The sequence below is a fragment of the Suricata suricatta genome, chromosome 12, assembly GCF_006229205.1.
Source record: "Suricata suricatta isolate VVHF042 chromosome 12, meerkat_22Aug2017_6uvM2_HiC, whole genome shotgun sequence".
NCBI lineage: Eukaryota > Metazoa > Chordata > Mammalia > Carnivora > Herpestidae > Suricata > Suricata suricatta.
The window spans coordinates 4,323,350-4,338,781 of record NC_043711.1 but is presented as its reverse complement, the minus strand read 5'-3'; the positions used below and the strand labels follow the sequence as shown (position 1 = coordinate 4,338,781).

The following is a 15,432-nucleotide window of genomic DNA, read 5'->3' as shown; positions in this document are numbered from 1 at the left end:
GGGTCCGGGACGGCGTCGGCGCGGGGGCACATGGCCGGCGGCAGGCGGCTGCAGCCCGGCCGGGGGCCCCGCACTTTATAGCGGTCCGGAAGTCGCGCTTTCCGGGGCGGGGCGCGCGGGGATCCCGGCGTCCCGCCCCCTCGGCCTTCCGGGCGAAGTTTCCCTAACTTTCTCTTCTCTGAATCTCCGCTCTCCAGCTCCGTCCTTGCCCTCCAAGGTCAACCCCACCGTTTCCTCCTTGTCCCTAGGTCTCTCTCTCCCGTGTCTCCCGGGCGATCTCTCTCTGCCTCTCTGTCTCTCCGGGTGTCTCTGTAATGCTGCACCGCCTCTCTTCTCTGGGCCTCTCTCGCTCTTTTTCTGACCGCTGTCTCCGGAGGAGGCCGCCGTGGATCTTTCCATCTCTCGGCCTCATTATTTCCGTGCGTCTGACTCTTCGTGTCTCTCCTTGTCTCTCTAGGTCTCTGACTCTGATTTTCAGTTTCTTAGTCTCTCAATCTGCCTTTTTCCCTTCCTTCTTGCCGCTCCCTAGCACCCCCTCCCTGCACTGCCCCCCCCCCCCCAGCGCTCCCCTAAATTCAGCATCTCTGCAGAGGGGTCAGAGGACAGCCAGGCCTCAGCCTTCAGCCCTCCCCCCAACCCTCCCTCACCTTCCCGGGAGCCCTGGGCCTTTCCAGTCTTGCCCCCACCCACCTACCTGGGCGCTTCCCGGCAGGGGCCCCCTCTGGACCCCACAAGCACAAGGCTGGAGAGTCCAGATAGAGAAATCCCCCTTGTAGGGAAGAGCCGGGTTTGGCCAAAGCAGAGGAAACTCAAATTTCCCATTCGCTGTCCCCTGGTGGAGGCGGAGGCGGGAGGAGGAGCAGCGCGGGGCCAACGCTCGGCCCCAAAAGAGGAAGCCACCGTTTATTATCAAGAGACCGGCGGCCCTGGAAAAGCCCTGCTCTGCCCTGACCAGCCGGGTGGACACTGCCAAGCCTCCGACCCTCTGCAAGCCTCACTTTCCCTGTGGAAAATGGGAGGGGCCTGTGGGACCCCTGATCTCAGGCCTGCAAGGGGGGTGGGGGGAAGGGAATGTTGGCTCAACCGAAGCCGGATGGGACAGCGCGCCCAGCGGTGTCGCCCTGCGGTGCCGTGTTGTATTGGGCCTCCCTGGGGAATTTCGGGAAGAAAACAATGATGATACCGGCTGTCGTGGGCACACAGGTGCTCAGTGCTTCCGGCGTACAGGAGTGGTTTATAGGTGTGATACCCGACCTCGCTGCCGCGGCACCTGGGGATTGGTTACTTATGCAAATTCTAGCACCGCAAGCTGAGCCTGTTGACGCTCTGGGAGCGGAAACTCAGGAGGCAGGGTGCGGATGAGCCTTCCAGACCATTCTGTAGCTCCCCCCCCCAGCCCCCTCCGCATTGCACCAGCCTCCTTCCTCCGCAAGTGCCTGAATATTCCTTCCCCAGGCCAGCAGGCAGCGGACACTTTCTTACCTTCTTACCGTCTTGCCCTTCTTCGCTTTTGGTTCCAACGTCACTCTGGGCAGAGATGAGGAGCATCGGGCCCGACTGGCGCTTTTTCCTGAAACCCCAGTGCGGTGACGGCTAAGCGATTGTTTTGAAAACTAAACCAAAATTGTTAGCCAGAGGCTGGGAAGCCAAATATAATCTCTCTGGCACAATTCCACCATTTCCCGTCCCCAGGCCACAGCTGTTGGTGACTCTCTCCCACTCCCCTGCCCCTCCCCCAACTCCAAAAGAAAACGGGGTGGGTGGCAGCTAAAATAGAATATTCTGCCGCAAGTAGATTTCCCAACGGAAGACACTGGTTGTTCTCCCCACCAGGGCGGAAAATCAGCCAATTCCAGGGGTGCCTGGGTGGCTCAGTCGGTTAAGCAGCTGGCTTTGGCTCAGGTCATGATCTCACAGTTTGTGGGTTCGAGCCCCGCAGCTGGCTCAGAGCCTGGAGCCTACTTCAGATTCTGTGTCTCCCTCTCTCTCTGACCCTCCCTGCTCGTGCTATCTCTCTCTGTCTCTCAAAAATAAATAAAAGACATAAAAAAATTTTTTTTTAAATCAGCCAATTCTGTTACTTTTTCCTCCGGAGAGGAGCATACACGGGCAGTGTCTGGTCAGAGGAACCCAGCTGAGAGTAGAAGGTTCTCCCTGGAAACCAGAGGGATAAGCAAACCGGCGACCCTGAACGCAGGAGCTGAAATTTCCCCTCCTCAACCATCACCCCCACTCAGGACCCAGGACTGGGAAGATGGGAAAGGAAAAGGCCCGTCTCCTAGGAACCTGACCAACCAGGAAGGAAGATAAACAGATACTGAGGCCAAAGGGCCTCTCCCGATGGCATCGTCCTGCCAAGAAGTTAGTCTGTTAACCTTTTTTTAAGATATTTTTAAATGTTGGGGTGTCTGGGTGGCTCAGTCAGTTGAGCATCTGTCTTTGGCTCAGTTTTTTAACAAAAGATTTTTTAATGTTTTTGTTTTTTGAGAGAGAGAGAGGGCACCCTTGTGAGGGAAGGGCAGAAAGCATCCCAAGCAGGTCCCCGCAGGGCCCCACGCGGGGCTCGATCACACCAACCATGAGAACATGACCTAAGCTGAAATCAAAAGTCAGAAGAAGCTCAACCGACTGAGACACCCAGGAGCCCCTTGGGCCAGTCTGGTTTTGTTTTTTTTTTTAACTTTTATTCATTTTTGAGAGACAGAGAGAGCACGAATGGAGAGGGGTGGGGAGAAAGAGAGAGAAACAGCATCCGAAGCAGGCTCCAGGCTCTGCGCTGTCAGCACAGAGCCCAACACGGGGCTTGAACCCACAAACTGTAAGATGGTGATCTGAGCCAAAGTCGGATGCTTAACGGACTGAGCCCCCCGGGCGCCCCATTAAGTCCTTACCCCCACAGTAGGCCATAGCCAAGGATTGCCTCCGCTGACAAAAATGACAAAGAGAGGTATTTGGGAGACCACAAGCATCACCTTTTCAGATGACCCACATAAAACTCCCCCCCCCACCCTGGAGTCCTGGTTACAGCACCCTTGTTGGGTTTCCTTCCTAGCATTTAACCATCTGAAATATTCTCGTTTATTTCCTTGCAGGTTTTGCCCACAAAATGGTTGGTTATCTCCTGAAGAGCAGCATCTCCATCTGCCTGTGTCCCTTCTCCCTCCAGTGCCTAGAAGATGGCAAGCCTCCATAACATTCATTGAATGAATGAATGAATGAATGAATGAAGTCTAGCGAAACAGTTACCCTCGTGGGCCTAGAGCTCAACAAGCCACAGTCCACGAGCTACAAAATTTTTGTTTGATTTTTTTCTGGTTTAAAGTGGCTGGGGAAAGTCAAAAGAAGTATTCTTTCATAATGTGTGCAAATGATATGAAATTCCAATGTGAGTATCCACTGGCACGAAGCCACGCCCACTCATTCGTGTGTTGTGTGTGGCCGTGTGGGCAAGGCGACGGCAGAGCCGAGTGGTTGCAACAAGGACGGGTCCACAAAGCCCACGCCATTGACTCTCTCTGGTCCATTTCAGAAAAAAAAAAAGTTGCCAACTCTGCTCTAGAGTGTGGAGTTTCGGCTCTCGAAGTTACAGCTGTGTGATCCGAGGTAAGCTGCTTCACCTCCCTGGGTCTCGCCTTTCCTATAGGTCAAATATTAATAGTAGGTCTCAAGGGGTGGTCAAGAGCTTGCTGTGGGCAGAGCTAGGCACAGAGTACGTGCTCAGGAAAGGTGAGCTGGCAAAGATGATCCCTGAATCTTTTACGTCCCCGGTACGTCATCCCCGATATGTAGATGCAAAGATGTCGACGTAGAAAGGAAGATTCCAACAAAAAATTGTAGTCATTGAGCCTCAGTGACTCACAATGACTGTTCTGAACTCCTCCGAGGGACTTGGAAGAGTTCCATAAACTGCACTGCCGCCGCCACCCCCACCCCCCCAAGGAGAGGAAACAAAGCCCAGCAGATCAGGGCAGGATCAGGCCACTGCCGGGGAGTGCCATGACGTGCTGCTGTGGTCGGGACATCTGAGCCAGGCAGCCCTGCCCACTGCGAGGCCCTCAGCATCACCCTGCTGGCACCCCACGTTCCCTGGAGCAGCACCTCTGTGGTCAGTTGTCTCCCCAAGGTGAGCGTGGGCTCAGTTTTCCTTGCCTTTAGGGGCAGGACCAGAATCCTCACCCTTCTCTCCTCAGCGTTCAAGGGGGGAGCTGGGCAGGAAGTAGCTGGAGGGAGGAGCACTGTGTCTTCCCCCTAGGAAGCCCACTGAACAGGCACCTCCTCCAGGAGGTATGCCTTGATTTTTCTTAGCAAAATTCGATTCCTTATCTCTGGGTTCTGCACTGCTCCCCAGCCCCTGCAGGCGGCCTCCCCCCACCCTGTGTCAACTGCTAGCTGGCCAGGATCCTCTGTCTCCCCCAGGGCAGAGGCAAAGCATGACTATTAGCACCACTATTCCTGGTGTCTGCTGAGTAAGTACGCAAGCAAGCAAATGGGGGGGGGGGTGTAAACAAGAAAAGAAGGGGAAAAAGGGAAGGAAAGAATCGAATGGAGTAGCGTTGGCAAGCCACGGCAATGATAACATGTGTTAAAGGAAGAAAGGGACACAGAAGGGGGAATCATGGGTACAAGTTAGGCAAGTCTCTGGAGAAGCTCCGTCTCGGTCTCTACAGCCCTGGATAGGCCAGGAAAACACAGGGCCCCGGACGGGAGAGTGTGTGCCTATAAGGCATGGCCGTGCAAAGCAGTTCAGCTTTGTGGAGGCGGAGTGCTACTCTGGAATTGTGTTTCCAATGTGACACTGCATGTTTAGGAAAGAGGAATGGGTGGGGGGCAGGGGGTCCCATATATGCACAGCTATGTCTCTGTTGAGAAACAGCACCAGCACAAGATCCAAACCGCTCAGCTTCAAATGCCACCTCTGCCTCTGGCTGGTTGTATGATCTTGAGCAAATTCCTTCCCCTCTCTGTGCCTCGGATTTCCCATCTGGGAAGTGTGCCTAACACAGCGGCCGCCTCGTAAGATCACTGAGGACCGGGAGCCAGAACAGCACCTGGCGCGGCACCTACGGTGCTCTATGCAGTCAGCCGTCATTGCTACCGGTGTGGCTGACCGTCTAGGTTCTCCTTGTGCACACACCACCGGGGTCCAGAAACCAGTGTGGACGTCTGAACAGAAAGACAGACAGGCAGGAATGTCCATTACGAACGTGTTGGGAACACAAACAGCCAAAGCAGTCACTAAAAAAAGAAATGGACAGATTATTCTTCATAGAATCGATTTGGTAATCAAGCCGTGGACAGAGTTGAGTCACCTCCTTGGGGCTCCATAGAGATCTCCAAGGGCTAGGAAAACGAATTAAGCTGCAGCATGCTACGGACTGAAATACATGTTTTGCTTTAGAGCGGAGATATATTTGCACAGCACATTTCTAGAAGGTATAAAAAAAAGCAGAGGATCTGTTCATCAGCGATGAGCAGATGTGGTTCTTTACTGCATGTACTTTCGCCCACCTGCATTTTCCGTGTGCTACTGTTTTGCTTTGTTTTGGTTTTTTTTTATGTTGAGTACGGAATTGTGGTCAGGTGTGCACACATGTAGAAAGAAACCAGTAGCCTGAGCTGAAGAAGGGAAAATTTAGCACTGGTGACATCAAAGGCAGGAAGTGGTGTTTCCCTGAGGGCAGTAGAAGGACACAGGGATGGGGAAGCCCCGGGCAGACCAGGGCCAGCCCGCAGGACCCCTCAGAGGGGGCTGGCAGGAGAAGCCAGATCATTCTGCTGGGAAGCAAGCCCAACTGCCCCAGGAAGGAAGTCCCAGCAGGGCCACCACCTGGAAGGGACTCTCCAGCTTGCTCAGGGAGGGAGCCACAAAGCAAACGGACAAAGGAGTACAACAGACAGCTCCATTCAAGTCCTACACAATCACACAAAACCAGACATACACACACAGACACACCACATAGACACGCGCGCACACACTGAGACACATACCCGGACCAAATTATTGATACACAAGAGCAATCACCAAACCTATACACGTAAACAGCCTCAAAGAAACTCAAACTCCCTGGGATATGCAATCAGAGACACATAATATCATGTAGAGACCACCCACCCAAGGCACATAAGTCACACACGGGCGCAAGTCGACCTAGAGAGACACACCAAAACACTTGAAACAAAGACACAAAATACAACGGAACAAAACCAATGGAACCCAGGCCCATCCTTCAAACCGCCCAAGATCCAATCCCCCCCCACACACACCCGTGGGTACCCAGGCTCTCTGGGTGCCTGTCCTTCACATCCTTGAGGACTCTGTAGGTCCTTTTCCTTAGCAGCGGCACCCAGTGTAGGTCGCGGGCGCCCCCTGGTGGATCAGGAGCCTTAACCCCGGGCTGCAAAGCGAGTGGGCGTAGGGGGGAGGATTAGCTTGAGTGTAGCAGAAGGTGCTTTTAAGTCTTTGGTATCAATGCAAAGGCGGGTGAGGAAGGGGTGTGGAGAAGAGGGGGCGGGGAGACGGGAGGCCGGAGCCGGATCGGGGAGGCCTTGAGCTCGAGGACGGAGCCAGGAAGCTGCAGTGGGACTGGGACGGAAGACCCTCAGTCCCCCGGCTCCACCAACCTAGCTCCGCTGCCCTGCCGGGCGCTGCTCGCGGTACCTCGGAAGACCCAGTGCGCCCAGAGGCGGATTCCCATTGGTCCGCGGCCGACCAATGAGTTGCAGCTAGGGCGCCCGGCAGGGGTGGGACGGCCGTTGGCTTAGAGGGAGGGGTGCTTGCCCGCCCCGCCTGGCTCTCGGCCAGAAAATTACCACGAAGGAATCGTCCAAGTTCTAGAATGTCCAGGGCAGAGACTACTGGTGCAACAGAATTGCCTACCATCGCCGACGTGACTTTGACCCTAAGAAAGGTGGGCTAGCCCCTTCCAGGTCCGACCCTTCTCCCAAGCCCTGACGGCTCCCGAGCCCCGCCCACTTATGTGTCATTCTCCTTGTACCACGCCCACTCCCCCCCCCCCGGCCGTCAGCCACCTAGGCCCCGCCTACTCTTACTCCGAGTCCGCCCCACTTCCCAGACATCCCCCTCCCAGGCCTTGCCTGCTCCCCAGGTCCTGCCTATTTCCCAGACATCCCCCCTCCCTACTTCTAGGCCTTGTCCTCGCCCCAAGTCCCGCCTACTACTACGTCCTTCTCCCCGGGCTCCGCCCCGTTGCCCAGCCATCAGCCTCCCCATACCGCCCCCTTCTCTGTCATTCTCCCCAGGCCACGCCCACTCCCCCTACCATCAGCCACCCAGGCCCCGCCTCCTTCTACTCCGAGTCCCGCCCACTTCCAAGCCATCCCCCTCCCAGGCATCACCCATTTCCCCAGCTCTGACTTCCAGGCCCTGCTTAGCCCCCCGTCACGTCCACTTCCCACCCAGTCCATTCTCTCAGCCATCAGCGTCTAGGCCTTGCCCACTCTCCTACCCCACTTACTTTTCTACTTCTCTTTGTCCAGCACCACCCTCTTCCCAGGCCCCGCTCTTCTATTTCCTAGCTGAAATCCTCTCCCCCTTCCTGGGTTCCACCTTTCAGGAACCCTGCGCCCCCTTCTTAGGCCAAGCCTTCAAACCATCCCCATCCCTAGTCTGACTTCCTCAGGTACTCCGTGGCCTGTGGGGTCTCTAGTCATTTTGCCTAATTCTTTTAGGCCCCGCTCCTTTGGTTCCTCCCTTCTGTCCTCCAAGCCCCACGCACAGTATCAAGACCCTACCCCAAAGTTCCTTGTGTGGGATGGGGTGGGGGTGGGGGCTCCTCTCTATTTGGAGCTGGGGAGAAGGCCTTGCCCCCTTGGCCATCCAAGTACCTCCCTACAATGGGATCTCACCCCTGCCAGAGCAGCGTTCACTGTCCGGCCCATCTCTCCCTGCTACGCCCCCAGCCCAGGTGGGTGTGCCCACCCTGTTGCCACACAGTTGATGAATTTACGACGTAGCATCGTGGCCTTGCCCCAGCTCGAGATCCGGGACCAGTGCCTGTGGTCTGGGGACCAATGGAGGACACTTGTCCCCACCTCCTACCGCACACCTGGACCTCCAAGCTGCTGGTGGCTTTGGACATGTTCTGTCTGCTGCTGGGCGAGCCCCCACCCCACCAGTCTTGAGCACCCCCACCCCAATCACGACACCCAGAGATCTGTGGAGGGGTCTGTCTGCCTGTCTTTATCCAGGGGCCCCTAGACTGCTGGCTGGCTGCCTGCCGTTGGCCGTGTGCTTGGGTACCGTTTCTTCATCAGTGTATTTCTGGGGTGACTGGGTCAACATGTCTGTGTGCATGGGGGAGAAAGGGACCCTCTACAAGTGTGACCTCCGGACGTTTACCTGTCTTCCTGGCTCTGTGTGCCCAGAAGAGCTTTTTTTTCTTTTTTGTCAGTCTTGCATATAACTTTATTTTCTCCCTCCAACAATTTTTTTTCAGTCCTTCATAAGATTTGCTGTATGTCTTTTTGAGTTGTGTCTCTGAGTCTGTGTGGTTGTGTCAGACTGTGTGGTTGTATTGTGTAATTGTGTATGTTGGACTCTGTGTGTGGATATACGTCTATGGCCTGAGTTTGCCTGGAGTCTAGATGTGTGCCTGACATATGCCAGCCCCCCCCCCCGCAACTCCCCAGTGGCCAGAGCTGGTGACCAAAGCCCCTCTGCTGGGAAGACGAGGGCAGGCTGGGACACTAGCTTTAGGGTGGGTGGGCCTGACAGCCTGAAACAGGACCCCTGCCCTGCCTGACTTCAGGTGAGGGGCCCCGGGCCCTGCTCACACACAGTATTCACACCATTACCCCCCAGCTCAGACGCAGAGCCAGAGATATAGGCATGAACACACACACACACACACACACACACACCACTTCTGGGAACGCACATGCATAATCACACACACGTCCCTGTGCACAACCGTCTATCCACACAACACATATGCACAGTGCATGATATGTGCACACACCAAGACACACCACATACACACAAACACAGTTTGGAAAACACAAGGTTCCGTACATGCAAAGACAGAGATTCACGCTCACCAAGAAAGAAACCCAAGAAGATTCATGGCCAGGGGCGCCTGGGTGGCTCAGTAGGTTAAGTGGCCGACCTCGGCTCAGGTCATGAACTCAGTTTGTGAGTTCGAGCCCTACACTGGGCTCTCTGCTGTCAGTGCAGAGCCTGCTTTGGATCCTCTGTCCACCTCTCTCTCTTCCCCTTCCTTGCTTGCACTCTCTGTCCACTCTCCCTCTCAAGAATGAATAAAGCATTAAAAAAGAAAAGGAGTCCTCTTACCCTTGCCCCCTCATTTTTCTAACCCCTCACCTGCCTTGTGCACAGGCCCACACCCATACATGGGTCCCTGGGGCTCTGTCCTCCTCTGGTCTTCTGTCCAGACCATCTTCCCTACACAGCCTTCCCCACCCTGCCCCCATCCAGGCTGTGGAGATGCAGGCAGGATAGACTGGCCTGAAGGCCTAAGGAGAGTGAGCCTCAGCTGAGCCAACCGTCTGCCCCTGGCAGTCGGCCTCCCCAGTGAGCCGAGCCAGCACGTTGTTCTTACCCTACATCCAGGGCTTCTCTTGCGATGACACAACCACCAAATACCCCCGGTGGCCCATTACATCACCGAGCACTCAGCACTCATCATCGTGGGTTTCTGAATCTCCCTCATTCCGGGGAGTGGCTGGCCACTTTCACCCTGTGCAATGGTGACATGATTCACCCCTTTTTCTGGCAAAGCGTGAGCCAAAGCCGGGGGCAGGTGCCACCTCTTTTCCTAACCAAACGGGAAATCACACTGCTCGAAGGCTCAGAACTACTCTCCCAGAGGAAATGAATGGTCAGACTCACCGTTTGTTAACACAGAATAGACGAAACGCCTGCCTCTCCACCTTAAGCACAGAGCAAGAGGAAGCAGAGCCCCACCCCACCCCCAACTTACAGGGAAGCCCACCTCCCCATATTTATAAAGCAGGATGCGGGGCTGCCCCTCTTCTGGGGAGTTGGGAAACCTCCCTCTTCCAAACATAGAGGGAACATCCTGCCTCTTTATCCTGGTGAAAAGGGAAGTCTCCACCCCACCGTACCCCAGCCCCACCATTTTCTGGTATTTAGGAAGAAGCCTACAGGCTTCTCCTGGGGTAGCAGGAAGTCCCGCCCCTTCCGGATGTGAGAATCTGCGATCACCGTCTGCAGTAAAACAGGAGGATGGCCCACCCTCCTTCTTGGTGACACAGGAAGCCATGCCCTTCTGCCCAGCTTGGTGGGAAACCGGCCCCTCCGGGGAAGGTGGGGGGGGGGGGGTGGAGAGGGAGAATGCAGGCTGTCTGAGACAAAGGGTTGGGGCTCTCCCACTCTTGCTGCACCCCTGCCCTCCCCCCCCCGGGGGTGACCTCTCCACACCCCAGTGTGGCCGGCAGGCCGGCCTGGGAGAGGTGGTCCAGGTCCAGGGCCTGCAGGTGGGCTTCTAGCCTTCCTGAGCAGCCCCCATGTGGCCGTGGTCTCCAGGCATCTGGGCGCCATCGTGTCTGGTGGCATAAGATGATCACAGATCTCTTAAGGACCCCCTTTCTGGCAGTGTCCCCGCCCAACCCACCTTCCTAAAGTATGAGCAGCTACAACGCCACACCTGCACCAGCCATCCCGAGAATGTCCTCAAGGCCAGGCGAGCCACACTCGGGGTGGGGAGAGGCCATGGGGGGGGCACTGAGGTCAGCCCATGTCAGCCCTCCCCCCCACCTGTCTCCCAGAAAATCCTTCTATTCTGAGCACGCCTCCTCCGGGATGCACTCCATGGCGCATCTGGTGGTGAGTGTTAGTGGGAGGCGGGCCATCCACCAGGCAAGGCCAGAGAATGCTCCGTTGTCCACCACCCCCACCCACGTGCTTGGTGCCGGCTGCACCAGGCACGGCTTCCACAGAGCTTGTGTGTGCCCTTGGACTTGGGAGGGCTGGAATGGGGAGGGCCTCTCTCCTCTCAAGGCTCAGTCAGCATCCCTGTCCTGGAACAGCAACCTCCAGAACTCTCGTCTCCTGCTTTCTGCAGCTGGAGAGGGCCCGTGCCAGGCTGGGTCCATGCCCAGGGCTGGGCTCCGCCAGGGGCAGGGAAGGGAATTCAGGCTCAGTGGAGGCTGAGGTCTAAGGTCTGGGCCGTGAGGTGACAGGAGGAGCCGGGGAGAAGGGAAGCCTCTGGAAAGGAGACAGTGACCCAGGGGACAAAGAGAGCACAGACTTGGGTGGTGGCATCAGATCTCACACAGCAGAGCCAGCCCACTGGGAGCGTGGTGGGCAGACACAATGGCACAGACAGAGGCCAGGCCACGGACACGTGACAGTCACACGGCTCACACCAGCTACTGGCCACACCGGCACATCTTCCTCCTGAAAGACAGCCCCTTCAACTGCCAGCCTGGTTTTTTTTTTTTCCCCTTTGTTTTAAAGACCAAAGTAACTACCACCTCCCGAACCGATAAAAGATCAGGGTCTTTGGGGCTGGAATGTATGGACTTTAATCCCAGCCTTAATTGTGTGTGAGATACGCAGTCTCCCAGGGCCTCTGTTTCCTCATCTGTAAAGTGACATTATAGACAGCATCTGCCTCCTAGGGTTGTGGGTTCACAAGCTAAAGCACAAATGAACTGACACACTCAACAGGATCCGGCTAAAATATCTCTACTATCATTTATAATAGGCAAAACAGACTCCACCCCGCCAAAGGTGGACTGGGAGTTGGGGTACATGTCAGCAATGCCTCAAGACTCACAAATGGGGTGGCAGTGTGCCCCCACACAGTGGACAGATCACACACAATTAGAAGATAGGCCTTTCCCTGGTTTTGCAGACCTCAGAAAGGTTGGTCAGTTTAGGGAGCAGAATGTTCTGGGTCTCTGGGAATCCCCCGCTTCACGGGTATTCCCCAGTGCTGATGCCTGATTTCTCCTGATATGCCCAACAGCCGCTGCCCTGTTCTTCCTGCTCATTCAGAGGTAGTAACTTAACCTGGTGTTTTAAAAAAAAAATTTTAGTGTTTGTTTATTTTTGAGAGAGAGAGAGAGAGAGAGAGAGAGAGAGAGAGATCATGAGTGGGGGAGGGGCAGAGAGAGGGAGACACAGAAAGGGAAACAGGCTCCAGGCATCAGCACAGAGGCCGACATGGGGCTTGAACTCACAAACCATCAGATCGTGACCTGAGCCGAAGTTGGACGCTCAACCGACTGAGCCACCCAGGCGCCCCAACCTGGTGTTTTAAAATGAGATTTTGTTTTCTGTTTTCCATTGCAAAATCGGGAGCCCACCCTCTGCTGTTTCATGGCTCCCTGATGAAGCCAACATGGTTCAATCAGGGATGTGATCCCAGCAAGAGGTGGGGGTGCGGGGGCTTCCCCACAGGGTCTCACCAGACTGCGTGCAAAACCCTCTCCTCAGCACCCTACCTTTCTCCCAACACTCACGGGTTGCTAACAGCATGGAGCTCTCTTACAGAGAGCCGATAGCCCCTTTAAAGGCTGAAATCCATTCCATGCAAAACTAGCAAGACAGAATGTCCTGCCTCACCCCAGGACGGCCCTGGGTCAGGCAGGCAGGTGGGTGCAAAAATGCAGCAGCCGTGGGGAGTCCCTCGTCACCCCCACTCCTGGGGCTTGAGACCCTGTGCAGCTGTCCCCAGCTCTGTGGGCTGACCCGCCCTTCGCCCCTCAAGACAAAACACCAGGCCGTTGGGGCGCCTGGGTGGCTCAGTCGGTTAAACCTCGACTTCAGCTCAGGTCGTGATCTCACAGGTTCATGAGTTCGAGCCCCACATGGGGTGAGCCCAAGTCCCACTTCAGGTGAGCTCGAGACCCACTCTGGGCTCCGCCCTCCATGCACATGCTCTCTCTCTCTCTTCCTCTGCCCCTTACGGCCTCTCTCTCTCAAAAATTAAAATAATAAATAAATAAACAGGCTTTAAAAAATTTTTTTTACATTTATTTATTTTTAAGAGACGGAGAGAGACAGCACAACTAGGGGAGGGGCAGAGAGCGAAGGAGACACAGAACCGGAAGCAGGCTCCAGGCTCCGAGCTGTCAGCACAGAGCCCGATGTGGGGCTCGACCTCACAAACCGTGGGATCATGACCTGAGCCGGAGCCGGATGCTTAACCGACTGAGCCACCCAGGCGCCCAACAAAAAACAGGCTCTTAACCGCCCATCAGCCAGCTCCTTTTCTTGTCCCTGGCTCTGTTCGCTGGCCACAGCCGGATCTTGGACTCTTGGCACCAGCCGTATAAATCTGGTCTTTGGATTCCCACAGGGAGAGCCTTGATGGCCTTCTGGGTGGTAGGTGATCCCACGCTACCAGGGAGGGTCAGCTTGCCTGGGAGCCTGGCGCTTTTTACCCCCCATCCTGGGGCAGGGCAGCCACGGGCACAAGTGACATCAGCCCACCCCAACCCCCTCTGCCTTCATCCCCACAGGCTTTCTACGTCTCTGACCTCTTTACATCTCAGGCATTGCCAGCCAGGTCCCAGCAACTCCAGGTGCTGGCAGGCCACGCTTACTCCCCATTCTCTTCCCCCTTGCCCTCCCTCTGCTCTCCTGGGGACCACCAGGGAGCCCCAGGGATGCCCTGATGCAGAGAGGGGTAGAGGACAGCATAGGGCCTGTACTCTCAAGAGACCGTCCCTTCCCAGGCGCACTCATCCAGGAAGCCCTGCTCTTTGGGGCTCAGTCCGTAACCCAGACCAGCCCTGCCCTGCTGGAGGGACGCGGGAAAGTCCATTTTTCTCGGGTTGAGCCCCACATCAGCCCCTCTCAGCAGGCCACTTCCATTTGTATGTTTTCCATGACTCTTGGTATATTTTTAAAAATTACAAAATGCCAACACGTAATGTTTGAGGTATATTAACATGGGTCAGTGGAAAACCATGTCTCGGGAATCCGTTGTTAACAACACATCAGGTCATAACCTCAAAAGTCCAATTAAGGTTTCTCCACTTTGGCCTTATTGACGTCTGGGGTTTGGACGGTTCTTTGCATTGTAGGGGGTTGGGCGGCGGCATCCCTGGGCTCTGCCCCCACTCGGTGCCAGTGGCACTGCCAGGTGGTAACAAACAAAAACGTCTCTAGACATCGGAGAACATGCCAGTGTGCGGGGAGCATGTCACCGCAGCTGAGACCCCCTGGATTACAGGATCCCACTGACCCCCCCCCAAGAGATTCTGCCTTCATAATCATCTGACCTACTGAGGCCCTAGGATTCTGTGCACATTTAAATACAAAATTTAGGGGCCCCTGGGTGGCTCAGTTGGTTAAGCCTCCAACTTCAGCTCAGGTCATGATCCCGCAGTCTGTGAGTTCGAGTCCCGCATCGGGCTCTGTGCTGACAGCTCAGAGCCTGGAGCCTGCTTCAGATTCTGTTTCTCCTCTCTCCGCCCTTTCCCTGCTCGCGCTCTGTCTCTCATTTAAAAAAAAAAAACAAAAAAACTTAGGGGAGCAGGCAAGAGGAAGCGAGTCACAGACACTGGGGAGAGGGAACACCCTGCTTTATACCATAAAACAACTGCCTAACCAACTAGAAGCCTATTATGGTGTCTACGGTGAGCTGGGGGGGAGGGGTCTCCATTTTTTTCCAAATTAATAACACAAGGTTTCTCAGGCCTCAACACTATTGCCATTTGGTGCCAGAACATTCTCGGACTGGTGGGAGGTGGGAGAGGGACTGTACTGTGCATTGCAGAATGTTTGGCGATGTTCACCCACTCAATGCCAGGACCACCCACAGCCCCTAACCCGGGCACGACATGGCCAAGTGTCCCCCCCTGTTGAAAGCCACGGGTCAAAACTAGAAGCCACTGGCAAACGTGAGGTCCCAGCCACAGTAGCCAAGCTGGCTAACCCCACCCCCACCCCACAAGAGCTGGAAGCCAGGGGGTTGTGGAGGAGGTGAGGAGGCGGCTTCCCGGGGATGGCACAGCTAGAGGCCAGCAGAAGGTGGCCCCAAGGGGTCTGGCCTCCACCTGAGGGTCAGCACAGAAAGTCTTGTCCACCCCTGATAATACTTGTAATACTAACAGCGACAATGTATTGTTTACTCTGTGCAGAGAAAATTGGGCCCCGATTGTTAACTGGGCCACCTCATCGGACCCTCCCAATGGCCCTAGATTGCGGGCATTGACTGCCCCATGTTGCAGATAATTAAATTCAGCCAAAGGCAAGCAAAGTGACCGTGCAAGGTCATTCAGCTAACAAGAAATGTGAAGGTAGGTCAAAGAGAGGTGCGTATTGGGGAGAAGGGGAGCTATCTATCCATCTCCTGTATAATCCAGCCAGAACTCTTCCTCGGTGACGTTCAACCCCAGGCAAGGCTGGCGCTGGCCCCACCTGTGAGCACCCAAAGCCCGACAGAGGTGTCCAGGGGGAGCGCACTGTCCCCTACA

The 15,432-nt window shown here is 55.5% G+C and overlaps 1 protein-coding gene and 1 long non-coding RNA gene across 2 annotated transcripts in view; one reads left to right on the top strand and one right to left on the bottom strand.

The window, feature by feature from the left end:
* Positions 1-32, bottom strand: part of TNFSF9 (TNF superfamily member 9) — a 2,856-nt gene extending 2,824 nt beyond the window's left edge. The window contains exon 1 of the mRNA XM_029916479.1: positions 12-32. Coding sequence (XP_029772339.1) covers positions 12-32 — 21 coding nt within the window. The remainder of the gene's footprint in view (positions 1-11) is intronic.
* Positions 33-130: 98 nt separating this feature from the next.
* Positions 131-15,249, top strand: LOC115273570. The gene is made up of 3 exons (XR_003900834.1): positions 131-217; positions 3,093-3,603; positions 15,097-15,249. It is a non-coding gene; the product is annotated as an uncharacterized LOC115273570 (long non-coding RNA).
* The last annotated feature ends 183 nt before the right edge of the window (positions 15,250-15,432 follow it).